This window comes from Oncorhynchus gorbuscha, linkage group LG11, assembly GCF_021184085.1.
Source record: "Oncorhynchus gorbuscha isolate QuinsamMale2020 ecotype Even-year linkage group LG11, OgorEven_v1.0, whole genome shotgun sequence".
Taxonomy (NCBI): domain Eukaryota; kingdom Metazoa; phylum Chordata; class Actinopteri; order Salmoniformes; family Salmonidae; genus Oncorhynchus; species Oncorhynchus gorbuscha.
The window spans coordinates 15,995,636-16,012,234 of record NC_060183.1 but is presented as its reverse complement, the minus strand read 5'-3'; the positions used below and the strand labels follow the sequence as shown (position 1 = coordinate 16,012,234).

Genomic DNA, 16,599 nt, shown 5'->3' with positions numbered 1-16,599 from the left:
ATTGTTTGCTGTTTGGGGTTTTAGGCTGGGTTTCTGTACAGCACTTTGAGATATCAACTGATGTACGAAGGGCTATATAAATAAATTTGATTTGATTTGATTATTTGACATAATCTGAGGTGTTTGTGGTGCCCGCCATCGGTTAAGACACAACATACTCTTGAATAAAGGGTGGGTGTCATTTCAATCATAGAAATAGAATTCATAGAATTGAAATCTACTTTCAGACCAGTATCATTTAGTTGGTACATCATTGAAATGTTATTTAAATTGAAGTTTTATCTCACAATTACTACCACAAAGGTGTATTTCTGGTCCACCCACTGGCGAATGCCAACTTAAATAGGAATGTATATTTTGTTATCTGTGTCTTTGATTTCAATAGGTTTCCTATGGAAGATTGACAGTATAATATATATATTTTTTTAACTGATATTTCCATTCAAGCCAACATTCTCTGATGTGTGGACCTCCAACCATCTTCGTGCTACCATTTTGAAACTATAAATTCCCTATTTGAGTACTTTTATCAGCCAAAACATGACACCCACCCTATATTCAAGACTATGCTGTGTCTCAAACAATGGTGGGCATGACACAAACACCTCAGATTATATAAAAATGTATAGATTTTTTTAAACGTGTTTTTAGGTAATTGATGTTCAAGGTTAATGTTTTTTTGTTACATTGTTTACAGAAATGTTTGCCCTGTTTCACAGCCATGTTTTGAAGCTTTTAAATGATATCAAACTCAACCTTTTTGTCTTTTCCAGTGATGAAGACATGGATGTCTCACGGTACGGGGGGGTATTAAGATAAAGATCACTTCATTGGTCAATTCCACACAAGGTCCAACCGAAATGTACTTTAGATTTTTATCCCAACCCCTCCTAAAGACACACAAACATACACTTGACTTTTTCCACATTTTTGTTACGTTACACCCTATATTCTAAAATGGTCCTCGTCAATGAATTTAATCAATCTATACACAATATACCCCATAATGACAAAACGAAAACAGGTTTTTGCATTTTTAAGAAATGTATTTTTTTTTTTTATAAAAAAAAATAATACATTTACATAACTATTCAGAGCCTTTGCTATGAGACTTAAAATTGCACTCAGGTGCTCAGGTTTCCATTGATCATCCTTGAGATGTTTCTACAACTTGATTGTTGTGGGGGGCTGCCACACTGGGTGTCCGGGGAGCTTGCTCAAGGTCACTTCTAGAAGGCAATAGGTTTGATACCATCAATCCGCCAGTTCCCAGCTCACTTCCCACCTGATTAAGCAGGGTAGTAGTGTGCAAGCAAACTTCTCTCAGATTATTTCTGAATGGCCCTTTGAAAGCTTGTGAATGCAGAGAGCAGGAGAGGCGCTTTAAGGAATAGCTGTGGAGTGTCTCTCCAACTCTCTGCAGTGGTCTAAGACTGGGTGCTTGCTGTGACCAGGGGAACAGGTGTCAGGTCACAGGACAGGACAATGGGCCCCCTGTGTCATATAAAGGTAAGTTAACCAATGCAAATTGCACACTGCATAACTTTGTTGCCAAATTGCTCTGAGTGGAGCCTGTCTTTGTTTTTCTACCTGGTGAACGTTGTAGTCTCTTGCTTCTACCTCGGAAGCAGAGTTGGTGCCAGCCTCTACCTACTTGCGTATAAAACAACCAATAACTGATTGTGAGCTCTTAATACCAGCTACTCAAACACCTTTTAGTGGTGCCATATACCATAAAAACATCTAATATTTTATACCATGGCCTTGCACAGTCAGATATGAATTTCAAAAGAGCCCTCTGTCCATCTCCTCTAAATCAAATCAAATCAAATTTTATTTGTCACATACACATGGTTAGCAGATGTTAATGCGAGTGTAGCGAAATGCTTGTGCTTCTAGTTCCGACAATGCAGTGATAACCAACAAGTAATCTAACTAACAATTCCAAAACTACTGTCTTATACACAGTGTAAGGGGATAAGGAACATGTACATAAGGATATATGAATGAGTGATGGTACAGAGCAGCATACAGTAGATGGTATCGAGTACAGTATATACATATGAGATGAGTGTGTAGACAAAGTAAACAAAGTGGCATAGTTAAAGTGGCTAGTGATACATGTGTTACATAAGGATGCAGTCGATGATGTAGAGTACAGTATATACATATGCATATGAGATTAATAATGTAGGGTAAGTAACATTATATAAGGTAGCATTGTTTAAAGTGGCTAGTGATATATTTACATCATTTCCCATCAATTCCCATTATTAAAATGGCTGGAGTTGGGTCAGTGTCAATGACAGTGTGTTGGCAGCAGCCACTCAGTGTTAGTGGTGGCTGTTTAACAGTCTGATGGCCTTGAGATAGAAGCTGTTTTTCAGTCTCTCGGTCCCAGCTTTGATGCACCTGTACTGACCTCGCCTTCTGGATGATAGCGGGGTGAACAGGCAGTGGTTCGGGTGGTTGATGTCCTTGATGATCTTTATGGCCTTCCTGTAACAACGGGTGGTGTAGGTGTCCTGGAGGGCAGGTAGCTTGCCCCCGGTGATGCGTTGTGCAGTCCTCACTACCCTCTGGAGAGCCTTACGGTTGAGGGCGGAGCAGTTGCCGTACCAGGCAGTGATACAGCCCGCCAGGATGCTCTCGATTGTGCATCTGTAGAAGTTTGTGAGTGCTTTTGGTGACAAGCCAAATTTCTTCAGCCTCCTGAGGTTGAATAGGCGCTGCTGCGCCTTCTTCACGACGCTGTCAGTGTGAGTGGACCAATTCAGTTTGTCTGTGATGTGTATGCCGAGGAACTTAAAACTAGCTACCCTCTCCACTACTGTTCCATCGATGTGGATAGGGGTGTTCCCTCTGCTGTTTCCTGAAGTCCACAATCATCTCCTTAGTTTTGTTGACGTTGAGTGTGAGGTTATTTTCCTGACACCACACTCCGAGGGCCCTCACCTCCTCCCTGTAGGCCGTCTCGTCGTTGTTGGTAATCAAGCCTACCACTGTTGTGTCGTCCGCAAACTTGATGATTGAGTTGGAGGCGTGCGTGGCCACGCAGTCGTGGGTGAACAGGGAGTACAGGAGAGGGCTCAGAACGCACCCTTGTGGGGCCCCGTGTTGAGGATCAGCGGGGAGGAGATGTTGTTGCCTACCCTCACCACCTGGGGCGGCCCGTCAGGAAGTCCAGTACCCAGTTGCACAGGGCGGGGTCGAGACCCAGGGTCTCGAGCTTGATGACGAGCTTGGAGGGTACTATGGTGTTGAATGCCGAGCTGTAGTCGATGAACAGCATTCTCACATAGGTATTCCTCTTGTCCAGGTGGGTTAGGGCAGTGTGCAGTGTGGTTGAGATTGCATCGTCTGTGGACCTATTTGGGCGGTAAGCAAATTGGAGTGGGTCTAGGGTGTCAGGTAGGGTGGAGGTGATATGGTCCTTGACTAGTCTCTCAAAGCACTTCATGATGACGGAAGTGAGTGCTACGGGGCGGTAGTCATTTAGCTCAGTTACCTTAGCTTTCTTGGGAACAGGAACAATGGTGGCCCTCTTGAAGCATGTGGGAACAGCAGACTGGTATAGGGATTGATTGAATATGTCCGTAAACACACCGGCCAGCTGGTCTGCGCATGCTCTGAGGGCGCGGCTGGGGATGCCGTCTGGGCCTGCAGCCTTGCGAGGGTTAACACGTTTAAATGTCTTACTCACCTCGGCTGCAGTGAAGGAGAGACCGCATGTTTCCGTTGCAGGCCGTGTCAGTGGCACTGTATTGTCCTCAAAGCGGGCAAAAAAGTTATTTAGTCTGCCTGGGAGCAAGACATCCTGGTCCGTGACTGGGCTGGATTTCATCTTGTAGTCCGTGATTGACTGTAGACCCTGCCACATGCCTCTTATGTCTGAGCCATTGAATTGAGATTCCACTTTGTCTCTGTACTGACGCTTAGCTTGTTTGATAGCCTTACGGAGGGAATAGCTGCACTGTTTGTATTCAGTCATGTTTCCAGTCACCTTTCCCTGATTAAAAGCAGTGGTTCGCGCTTTCAGTTTCACGCGAATGCTGCCATCAATCCACGGTTTCTGGTTAGGGAATGTTTTTATCGTTGCTATGGGAACGACATCTTCGACGCACGTTCTAATGAACTCGCACACCGAATCAGCGTATTCGTCAATATTCCCATCTGACGCAATACGAAACATGTCCCAGTCCACGTGATGGAAGCAGTCTTGGAGTGTGGAGTCAGCTTGGTCTGACCAGCGTTGGACAGACCTCAGCGTGGGAGCCTCTTGTTTTAATTTCTGCCTGTAGGCAGGGATCAGCAAAATGGAGTCGTGGTCAGCTTTTCCGAAAGGGGGGCGGGGCAGGGCCTTATATGCGTTGCGGAAGTTAGAGTAACAATGATCCAAGGTTTTACCACCCCTGGTTGCGCAATCGATATGCTGATAAAATTTAGGGAGTCTTGTTTTCAGATTGGCTTTGTTAAAATCCCCAGCTACAATGAATGCAGCCTCCGGATAAATGTTTTCCAGTTTGCAAAGAGTTAAATAAAGTTCGTTCAGAGCCATCGATGTGTCTGCTTGGGGGATATATACGGCTGTGATTATAATCGAAGAGAATTCTCTTGGAAGATAATGCGGTCTACATTTGATTGTGAGGAATTCTAAATCAGGTGAACAGAAGGATTTGAGTTCCTGTATGTTTCCTTCATCACACCATGTCCCGTTAGTCATGAGGCATACGCCCCCGCCACTCTTCTTACCAGAGAGATGTTTGTTTCTGTCGGCGTGATGCGTGGAGAAACCCGTTGGCTGCACCGCCCTGAATAGCGTTTTCCCAGTAAGCCATGTCTCCGTAAAGCAAAGAACGTTGCAGTCTCTGATGTCCCTCTGGAATGCCACCCTTGCTCGGATTTCATCAACCTTGTTGTCGAGAGACTGGACATTGGCAAGAAGAATACTGGGAAGTGGTGCGCGATGTGCCCTTTTTCGGAGTCTGACCAGAACACCGCCGCGTTTCCCTCTTTTTCGGAGTCGTTTCCTTGGGTCGCTGCATGCGATCCATTCCGTTGTCCTGTTTGTAAGGCAGAACACAGGATCCGCGTCGCGGAAAACATATTCTTGGTCGTACTGATGGTGAGTTGACGCTGATCTTATATTCAGTAGTTCTTCTCGACTGTATGTAATGAAACCTAAGATGACCTGGGGTACTAATGTAAGAAATAACACGTAAAAAAACAAAAAACTGCATAGTTTCATAGGAACGCGAAGCGAGGCGGCCATCTCAGTCGGCGCCGGAAGTGTCCTGTGTCATATCCTACATATTATAACAGGGCTCGCCTAACACCATTCCCACAGAGATACCGTCCTGTAGGTCCATACAGAGATACCGTCCTGTAGGTTCCTACAGAGATACCGTCCTGTAGGTTCCCGCAGAGATACCGTCCTGTAGGTTCCCACAGAGATACCGTCCTGTAGGTTCCCACAGAGATACCGTCCTGTAGGTTCCCACAGAGATACCGTCCTGTAGGTTCCCACAGAGATACCGTCCTGTAGGTTCCCACAGAGATACCGTCCTGTAGGTTCCCACAGAGATACCGTCCTGTAGGTTCCCACAGAGATACCGTCCTGTAGGTTCCCACAGAGATACCGTCCTGTAGGTTCCCACAGAGATACCGTCCTGTAGGTTCCCACAGAGATACCGTCCTGTAGGTTCCCACAGAGATACCGTCCTGTAGGTTCCCACAGAGATACCGTCCTGTAGGTTCCCACAGAGATACCGTCCTGGACTTCAGGAGACCGTAAGAGGGAGCACTCCCTCATCCACATCGACGGGGCCACAGTGGAGAAGGTAAAAGCTTCAAGTTCCTCTACGTACACATCACTGACATTCTGAAACGGTCCACCCACACAGACAGTGTGGTGAAGAAGGCGCAACAGCCTCCAACCTCAGGAGGCTGAAGAAATTTGGCTTGGCCCCTAAGACCTTCACAAACTTCTACAGATGCACCATTGAGAGCATCTTGTCGGGCTGTACCACCGCCTGGTATGGCAACTGTAATGTCCGCAACTGTAGGGCTCTCCAGAGGGTGGTGCATTCTGCCCAACGCATCACCGGGAGAGCACTGCTTGCCCTACAGGACGTCTACAGCACCCGGTGTCACAGGAAGGCCAAGAAGATCAAGGACCTCAGCCACCCGAGCCACGGCCTGTTAACCACTCTACCACCCAGAAGGCAGGGTCAGTACAGGTGCATAAAAGCTGGGACCGAGAGACTGAAAAACAGCTTCTGTCTCCAGGCCATCTGACTGTTTTAAATAGTCACCACTAGCCAGGCTCAGCCCGGTACCCTGCCCTGAACTTAGACACTGTTACTAGGTGGCTACCACCCGGTTATTCTACCCTGCACCTTAGAGGCTGCTGCCCTATATACATAGTCATGGAACACTGGTCACTTTAATAATATTTACATACAGTACTGTTTCACCCACATCATTCTTCTATACTGTATTCTTGTCGAGGCCTATCCTATTTAACAATCGCTGTACATATACTATTCGTCAGATATACTACATTTTTGACTCTATACTGTCCATATTGTCTATACATCCCATTACATTCCAGACTCCGACTTTGCCCGTCCTAATATTTCTTAATTCCATGATTTTACTTTTTAGATGTGTGTATTATTAGATACTACTGCACTGTTGGAGCTAAGAACACAAGCATTTCGCTAGACCCGCAATAACATCTGCGACATATGTTTGTGACCATAAAAATTGATTTGATAGTTACAACTGGGGTTGGATTGAAAACCGACAGGAGGGTAGCTTTCCAGGAACAGGGTTGGAGAACCCTGTCATATTAACATGGTCTCTGTCTCCATTTCTGCCCTCTCCATCTGAACTGAATTTTTTTGTTGGAGGAGAACAGCAGATGCAAAAGCTCACTTCCAGGAATGACACATCTCAAGTGATCAGGGTGAAACAGTCATCTGTGGGTTCAGTCACCATGACAACAAATATCCTCCACACAGGATACGCTGTTTGGGTTTCGCACCTCTTTCTGTCTTCCTCTTTGTTTGTCTTCCACTTTCTCTCCCGCTCTCATTTTCTCTCTCTAGCTGGCCCTTTGCCTGGGCACAGTGATGCCAAACACTGGTTAGAGTGTCTCTCTTACCCATGAGCCAACCCAGAATGGCCCACTGGACAAGAGTTAGACCCCAGTGAATGTGTGCTGTAGAGTCTCTGTGACCCCACAGTTAGCATCCCCAGCTCCCTAGTTTCACACAAGTCAGTTTAGCATCTCCAGTATAGCTCCAAACAAAACAGCTGGCTGTGTTTGTGTGTACGCTCAGTCACACGACATGGTCTCTTCAGCCGCTTTAAAAAAAAAACGAGCAGGTGGAGATTATTGACCTTCTGGTAACTCTATGTCCCGCTCCGGCAAGTCAATCGCGGGATGTGTTTATTTGCTGTGGTAAACTATTGTTCTCCGCAATCAGTTTAAATATGGTTTTAAGACAATTTCATCAGAGAGATGACTTCACGACGTACAGCCGCGAGAAATCAACGCAAAGTGTCCTTTATGGGTCAGAGCCCTGTCTGCCTGTGCTTGTTGTCTGTCAGTCATTAGAAACAGGACCTTACTGTGTCCATTCCCTGCATGATGTCAACATCACACAGCCGGATCCACAGCAGACGACAAGCCTTTTGGTTGTGTGTCCAGTTACCTGCATGTTGTGTTTTTGGTAACTGCCAAAATAAAGGAAACACTTGAGGAAATGAGGGTTACAAAGTCTATTGAAACCAGGTGCTTCTACAAAGGTGTGGTTCTTGAGGTAATTAAGCAATTAACATCCCATGATTCTTAGGGTCATGTATAAAAATGCTGGGCAGGCCATTATTTTGGATTCCATGGCTATGCCCCCATAGGATGTCAAAGCCCCCATCCACATGGTACGAGTGGTTGATGAGCATGAAAACGATGTAAACCATACGCCAACCTCAGTCACCAGATCTCAACTCAATTGAAGACTTATGGGAGATTCTAGAGTGGTGCCTGAAACGGCGTTTTCCGCCACCAACAAAACACCAAATTATGGCGTTGCATCCCTCCAATAGAGTTCCAGGCACTTGTAGAATCTATGCAAAGACGCATTGAAGCTATTCCGGCTCGTGGCCAGAACAGCTTCATGAGACTTTACATTGGCATTACCTTTTTGGCAGTACCTGTACATGCAACACACATCAACCTCTGACTGAGGGAGACATTTGCATTACAAATCAAGCTGGTCATATTAGTTAAGCAGAAACAGGGGATTCTGGGTACAGGAGTCTGTTTCATTAAAAAGCCATGACGTATGTTGTCGGTGGCGTGCACAGTATTGACCCCCGTTTGGTATTGGCATGCAACTCTTAATTACACATCAGGACAGAGATAAGGAAGTGCTTTTTTTCCTTTTTCCTGGAGTCAGAATCCTATCAAAGAATTCTGCTGTCAGATTAGGGGAACGATCTTGATGCCAAGGATGATTTTCGGTTCTATTCAACATCTTAGCTATTTCCATCTCCAGCTGTTTAAATCTGAGGACTTAGTTCTTTATGAAAACGAATCTTCTCATGACCCACTATGGAGGACACATTCAGTAGGGGTTTTGGATTTACATTTCAGATTTATTTTACTGATCAGCTGTGAGATTTAAGAGTTCACTGTCTTAGAAGTTGTTTCTGATGATCAGTGTGGCCAAAACATAAATGTCTTAAAATATATATATTTTAAATTATTGATACTTCTACTGTCCTGGATTGTAAACGTAACTGCACTGTGTTCTTAGCTGTGCTTGTGTGGTGCTGTACAAAGTCATCAGAGTTAGTCCATCCATGGTGGTATGGTTCTGAACTGTGCTTTCTTTCTGTGCAGAATCCCCTGAGTGCGGTACCTCCATGGTGGTTCACACCAGTGTTCCCTTTGGTATCAAACACCTGGAGGAGTCAAAGGAGCAGGTGGAGCCTCTCATCCTAGAGGAGCTGAACAAGCTGCTGCCCGGCCTGCCACAGCCCGACAGCATCAAATGCCAGAAGTGGAGATACTCGCAGGTGAGCAGGGTTACTCGGTCAGGAGTTTTACCGCATTCCTTCTTTGAGAGAAGAGAAAGTAGACTGTCAAGAGGTTTGTCTTCATTCCTTCTTTGAGAGAAGAGAAAGTAGACTGTCAAGAGGTTTGTTTTCATTCCTTCTTTGAGAGAAGAGAAAGTAGACTGTCAAGAGGTTTGTCTTCATTCCTTCTTTGAGAGAAGAGAAAGTAGACTGTCAAGAGGTTTGTCTTCATTCCTTCTTTGAGAGAAGGGAAAGTAGACTGTCAAGAGGTTTGTCTTCATTCCTTCTTTGAGAGAAGAGAAAGTAGACTGTCAAGAGGTTTGTCTTCATTCCTTCTTTGAGAGAAGGGAAAGTAGACTGTCAAGAGGTTTGTCTTCATTCCTTCTTTGAGAGAAGGGAAAGTAGACTGTCAAGAGGTTTGTCTTCATTACTCCTTTGAGAGAAAAATAACTTTCTACTTCACAGTCCTGTCACGATGCATGGAAAGAAGGTCAACGTAGAGGATTGACATCCTGTATCTATCACGATCAAACCCTATTAAACTTCAGTGCATTCATTACATTTCCCTGCTTGTGTATAAACTACATGAGTATAGTGAATGGAGACTGGTTGGACACGGTGTTCATTTTTCAAGTAGCTCCAATGTCCTGTTTACTTACTGTGATGTTTCCCTGAATTTCTGAGCTTCTTGGACCAGACACTATTGCTTTAATTACTGAAGTTGAACAAGGACATGTCTCTCTCCCTCCCTCTTTCTCTCTCATTCTCTCTCTCTCCTACTTTCTTTCTCGGTTTCATTCTCTCTCTCGTGCTCTTTTTCACTCTTTCTCTCGCTTTCTTTTTCTCTCTCGCTCTTTCTTTCTCTCGCTCTTTCTCTCTCGCTCTTTCTTTCTCTCGCTCTTTCTCTCTCGCTCTTTCTTTGTCTCTCTCGTGCTCTCTTTCTATCTCTTTCGCTTGCTCTTTTTCTCATTCTCTCTCCCTCTCTCTCATTCTCTCTCCCTCTCTCTGTTTCATTCTCTCGCTTTATCATGATCTATCATTCTCGCTTGCTCTTTCTCTCACTTGCTCTTTGTCTTGCTCTCTTTCTCGCTCTTTCTTTCACTCGCTGGCTTTCTCTCGCTCTATCATTCTTTCTCTCGCTCTCTATCATTCTTTCTCTCGCTTGCTTTCTCTCGCTCGCTCTCTCTCTCTCATGCTTTTTATCTCTTTCTATCACTCTCTTTCTCTCTCCCTCTCCAACACACTCACACACACTCTTCTAAGCGAGGCTGGACTGGGCTGGGGGTCAGAGGCCACAGAACATCTGTGTGGGAGGCACATCACTGGGAGTGCCAGAGCATGGGCCAAGGCCCACTGGAACTGGACGGGCCATGGTAGAACACATGCACATTTGTACTGAAATACACACTCACTCATACACACACACTCATACCATACACACATCAGCTCCCTATCAAATACACAAGCAGACATTCTAGCAAAGGCCATTGTGAGAGCGAGGAACATGTGTGACTCAGTTGGTAGAGCATGGAGCTTGCAACACCAGGGTTGTGGGTTCGATTCCCACGGGGGACCAGTATGAAAATGGATAAGAGCGACTGCTAAATGAGAAGTGTAAAGTATATATATTTATTAACTTGAGGAAACGATTTATCCTAACAGTTATAGTAGTTAATTGTTTCTTCGATGTAGGTTATAGGTTGCTTTCTCTTTAGATACTTAAGTTATTTATTTCACCTTTATTTAACCAGGTAAGCCAGTTGAGGACAAGTTCTCATTTACAACTGCGACCTGGCCATGAAACAGCCATATTCTCAGCTGCTAGAATCTCATGCTTTCTTTGCTATAAAACGTGTTTATATTGGGGCATTTTATCTTAATGTCCAAAACCACCCTCCTCCTTCACTCTCCATGCTCTTTGCCCTGGAAAATCAGCCTCGCACTGTATATGGAGACAGCAGAGCTCAGGCCCACTGTATCAACTTACCACTAGAGTAAACCAAACAATTTGTCCACTGCTAGATTTCAACAAGAATGCTTATCAATTGATTTACATGGTGATTACCATTCAGAAATGCATGGGCAAACACAATATTTAGTTTTTGGGGAGGAGTGGGGATGGAGGGAGGGTGGGAGGTGGAGAGTGGGGGTTGATATCAGCACACAGTAGTAGGCTATTAAAAGCCTCAGCAGGAAATGGATACTATTTCCTTACCCTTAGCGGTGAGGGGCAGTGTACCTCAGTACAGGCCAGCAGAAGCCTCTAAAAATGGCCCTTGCTGTGACACGTACACAGACTTGTGTGTTTACACTCCCAAATCATTAACACACTGAACTCTCGGCATTCAGGCTTGAAACATGAGGAAGACAGTTGGCTGCGAGGCTGATTTCATATCTGCTCGTCTAGCCAAAGACAGTGCATTTTTCTGGCTTGAGCTGTACTATCCCACCACAGGTGGTTGGTGGTACCTTAATTGGGGAGGACGGGCTCATGGTAATGACTGGAGGGGAATTAGTGGAATGGTATCACATAAATCAACCGCATATTTTCCATGCATTTGGTGCCATTCGCTCTGTTCCAAACATTATTATGAATTGTCCTCCCCTCCAGAATCCTCCATTGTATCCCACCATGTATAGACCTACCCTGAGCACAGACTGTTAGAAAAGACTGGGGATTTCAGGATTAAATTAGATTTATTTATATAGCCCTTCTTACATCAGCTGATATCTCAAAGTGCTGTACAGAAAACCAGCCTAAAAACCCCAAACAGCAAGCAATACAGGTGTAGAAGCACGGTGGCTAGAAAAAACTCCTTAGAAAGGCCAAAACCTAGGAAGAAACCAAGAGAGGAACCAGTCTATGAGCCCTCTTCTGGCTATGCCGGGTGGAGATTATAACAAAACATGGCCGAGATGTTCAAATGTTCATAAATGACCAGCATGGTCAAATAACAATAATCACAGTAGTTGTTGAGGGTGCAACAAGTCAGCACCTCAGGAGTAAATGTCAGTTGGCTTTTCATAGCCGATCATTCAGAGTATCTCTACCGCTCCTGTTGTCTCTAATGAGTTGAAAACAGCAGGTCTGGGACAGGTAGCACGTCCAGTGAACAGGTCAGGGTTCCATAGCCGCAGGCAGAACAGTTGAAACTGGAGCAGCAGCACGGCCAGGTGAACTGGGGACAGCAAGGAGTCATCATGCCAGGTAGTCCTGAGGCATGGTCCTAGGGCTCAGGTCCTCCTCCGAGAGAGAGAAAGAGAGAATTGGAGAGAGCATACTTAAATTCACACAGGACACCAGATAAGACAGGAGAAGTACTCCAGATAGAACAGACTGACCCTAGCCCCCCGAGACACAAACTACTGCAGCATAAATACTGGATGCTGAGACAGGATGGGTCAGGAGACACTGTGGCCTCATCTGATGAGACCCCCCCGGACAGGGCCAAACAGGCAGGATATAACCCCACCCACTTTGCCAAAGCACAGCCCCCACACCACTAGAGGGATATCTTCAACCACCAACTTACCATCCTGAGACCAGGCCGAGTATAGCCCACAAAGATCTCCCCCACGACACAACCCAAGGGGGGGGGCGCCAACCCAGACAGGAAGATCACGTCAGTGACTCAACCCACTCAAGTGACGCACCCCTCCTAGGAACGGCATGGAAGAGCACCAGTAAGACAGTGACTCAGCCCCTGTAAAAGGGTAATAGGATCATTTTAATACAAACAAATAATTCTCTCAATTCTCATTCTACTATATTTGTGTGAATAGATATGTGGCAAATAGTGTAGAGATTAGTATTTTCCTGAGAATTTCAATATCGGTAATAATTCAAAATTATCCAGAGTCTCGTGAAATACCGCAAAAATCAGAAGGATCCCCCACCCCCCCTAACTCTCTATCCCCTCCCCTTCCTCTTTCTCGACTGATTAGGTGAGGAGATCGGTGGCCGACTGCCCGGGGCAGATGACACTGCTGTCCCAGCCTCTGTTGGTGTGTGGGGGCGACGCCTTCACGCATTCCAATTTCGACGGCTGTATCGAGTCTGCCCTGAAGGTGTTTGACGTTCTGAAGCACTCTCTCTGATGCCGCCTTCTGAAGTTGGGAGTATAGTGTGGTGGGGTTCTATGTGTACAGCATGTTAGCCCAGAGAGGGGGGGCATGAAACTGATCTGTTCTACAGATTCCATCCATTCACAGAGATGGGGGGGGGGGGGGGTAATGATCTATCTCTGAATGGATGGAATCTGTTAAAACAGATTTGTTTCATCCACTGAGGTACTTGATATGTTGTGTGATACTACAGTCAACACATATGTATTTAGATAGCGAAGCTACAATTTAAAATGTCTCTTTACTCCAGCATTTTTGGATTTGAGCAACAGTACAAAATGTCACCTTTTTTTTGAGGAAATGTTCATATATATCTGTTTTTACGGTTTATGTATCTTGTACCCCTATTTGAAGAAGGCATAAGTATTCGGACAAATTCACTAACAGTGTATTAAAGTCGTCAAAAGTTTAGTATTTGGTCCCATATTCCTGGGACATAATGACTACATCAAGCTTGTGACTACAAACTTGTTGGATGCATTTGCAGTTTGTTTTGGTTGTTTCAGATAATGTTTTGCCCAATAGGAACTGAATGGTGAATAATGTGTTGTGTCACTTTTATTATAAATGTGGATGAATGCCATAATGAATGGATAATCGTGAATGAATTGTGAATAATGATGTGAGAAAGTTAGAGGCACAAAGGGCACCCCCCCCAAAAAAAATAAAACACCTGTTATTGGTAATAGTGAGATGTTAGCATGTTTTGTTGTAGCCTTTGTAACTTTCTCACTCATCATTATTAAAAATCCTGAATGAATCATGTCATTATCAGGATTCATTTAGAACTGTTCAGAAACATGTGATCTACTCACTTAGAAAATTACTCCAGTCACCATTCAGTTACTATTGGGCAAAACATAAACTGCAAATACAACCACAGAGTTTGTCATTACAAGCTTGAATATGGGACCAAATACTACTTTAATACACTAAGTGAATTTAAGGGGAAGCAGGTAGCCTAGTGGTTAGAGCGTTGGGCCAATAACCCAGTAACCGTAAGGATGCTGGATCGAATCCCCGAGCTGACAAGGTCAAAATCTGTCGTCCTGTCCCTGAGCAAGGCAGTTAACCCACTGCCCCCCCCCCCGCCCCGGCGGCCAAAGCCGTGGATGTTGATTATGGCAGCCACCCGCACCTCTCTGATTCAGAGGGGTTGGGTTAAATGCGGAAGACACATTTCAGTTGAATGCATTAAGTTGTACAACTGATGAGGTATTCTCCCCTTTCCCTTATGACTTCTTCATATGGGGGGACTCGATACATATAGTGCCTTCATTTCTAAATGGTTACATGGATATGTATGAGATTACCCTCAGTACAAAATGTCACCTTTTATCACCTCATATGAAACATTTAATCTCAAATCCAAAATAAATGTTTTTTTTTTTTATGTTTCACTGTCCAAATACATTTGGTGTTTATATGCTGGAGGATGAACAGGAGTATATGCTGTGTTCATGTGTAGTTTGATGCAAAACAGGGGTCTTTAACATACCCCTTGACCTGCTCATTTAAAAAGGTGTACAATGATTCTGTTCTATTGCCTTGTTCAGGCAAAATGAAAAACTGTACTTGTAAGTAATTATTGTTACTCAGGATTTCTCTCTAAACACCTTATTTTGGTTCAGCTTGAATAAAAATGTTTTCAAACTATCTCCCACTTTGTGTCTTTAACTCCACTTGCGTTTCGCACTGATACACAGGAAGATGGCAGGTGGTATGGAAACCAATCCGCACAGAGCTCAGAGAAAAGTCGTACAAAATGGATGTGGCTGTCAAAAAGCAATTAGAAAGCAATCAAGATCCCTTAATGACATCTAAATGCATTAGGCAAAGTAGGCACACTATGTAGTGCTTGAGCAATACCAGATCTCACCCACCATTGTGTGACCCCTGGCATTAGTACAGCGGGAGGACTCTGGGTATGACTGCCTGATATGACTTACCCCAGATCTGCCCTGTGCCCATGGAGGCTAAGGGCCCTGTGACCCTGCCACCCCCCGTCCGTGGCAGTGTAATTCCACCCGGGGCAGCCGCCCGCCGCTGGCCGAGTTCAGCTGCTTAGTGGCAGGGCAGTAATCTGGGACAAAATGTTTGGCAGCCGGTCTGGAGAGGGAGAGCCCCCCTAATCCAACATAATTACAGCATTTTGGGCCGGGGCCCCGGGCTGCTGCAGCTGGGGTAGTAGTAGGCACTCTCCACTCTACTTAGTCAGCAGCACCCAGATCGGGGTTAACACTCACACACGTGCCTACATACACATGCACACACATATGTGCTTAGTATTTTTACAGTGTGTGTGTACACACCCAGCATGGCCGCAGGAAGATGTTTTGGGTGCCGATGAGTATGTTTCTCCCCTCCTACAGGAGTAACAAAGGTCTAGTTGACTGATTTTGTGGTATTCTTTTTTTAAATAATTATTATAAAACATTGAGCAGCCCACTGAACAGATTTCACTCACTGGCTTGAAGAGGCCAAAACTATCCAAAGAAATGAGAGACAGGAAAGGGGGTTGAGAGTGGTGGGAGGGGGGTTCGGATACTGATGCAGCACCATGCGCTGTATTTGTGGAGTTTGGGTAGTTTTCTTCATGCTTGGGAGGTTTGCTATTATCAAAGGGTTTGCCCTGTTTTTGGAGGGTTTTTCTTGAACTAACACTTGTCACTGAACAATACGTTAGTTGTTCGAGCCCTGAATGCTGATTGGCAGACAGCCGTATACCACGGTTATGACACATTTATTTTTACTGCTCTAATTATGTTGGTAACCAGTTTATAATAGCAATAAGGCACCTCAGGGTTTGTGGTATATTGCCGATATACCACAGCTAAGGGTTGTGTCCAGGCACTCTGCATTGCATCATGCGTAAGAACAGCCCTTTGCCGTGGTATATTGGCCATATACTACACCCCCTCTGGCCTTATTGCATAAATATACCACAGCATTGTTGAATACTCAGTTCTGATTGGCTGGAAGGGAGTTCTGGATGGACATTAAAACCAGATAACGGGATTCAGGGTCAGATACAAGCACATTTCTCTCAGGGTTAACTGAAATGTGACTATATAAAAACAGAGTGGTAGAATAAAATGGAAGCGCTTCCTTTCCAGTAACTGCAGTTTTACTGCGGTGTGGACGGTCTGCTTTCTAATAGGAGTGTGATATGAAGCCAACTTACCACAACTGGCACCAGTGTGTAATTGTAAGGCCCTAAGGTGTGTGTGCATGCATACTATTTAGTCGGAAGTTTACATACACCTTAGCCAAATACATTTAAACTCAGTTTTTCACAATTCCTGACATTTAATCCTCGTAAAAATTAGGATCACCACAGTTAGGATCTCCACTTTATTTTAAGAATGTGAAATGTCAGAATGATAG

General features: G+C 44.8%; 1 protein-coding gene across 2 annotated transcripts in view; it reads left to right on the top strand.

Annotated features, from left to right (window-relative positions):
* Window positions 1-14,870, top strand: part of rnls (renalase, FAD-dependent amine oxidase) — a 46,291-nt gene extending 31,421 nt beyond the window's left edge. For both annotated transcript variants that reach the window (XM_046368660.1, XM_046368661.1), the window contains exons 6-7: window positions 8,912-9,087; window positions 13,033-14,870. In XM_046368660.1, the coding sequence (XP_046224616.1) occupies window positions 8,912-9,087; window positions 13,033-13,185 (329 nt within the window). In that variant the 3' untranslated portion in view covers window positions 13,186-14,870. The remainder of the gene's footprint in view (window positions 1-8,911; window positions 9,088-13,032) is intronic.
* The last annotated feature ends 1,729 nt before the right edge of the window (window positions 14,871-16,599 follow it).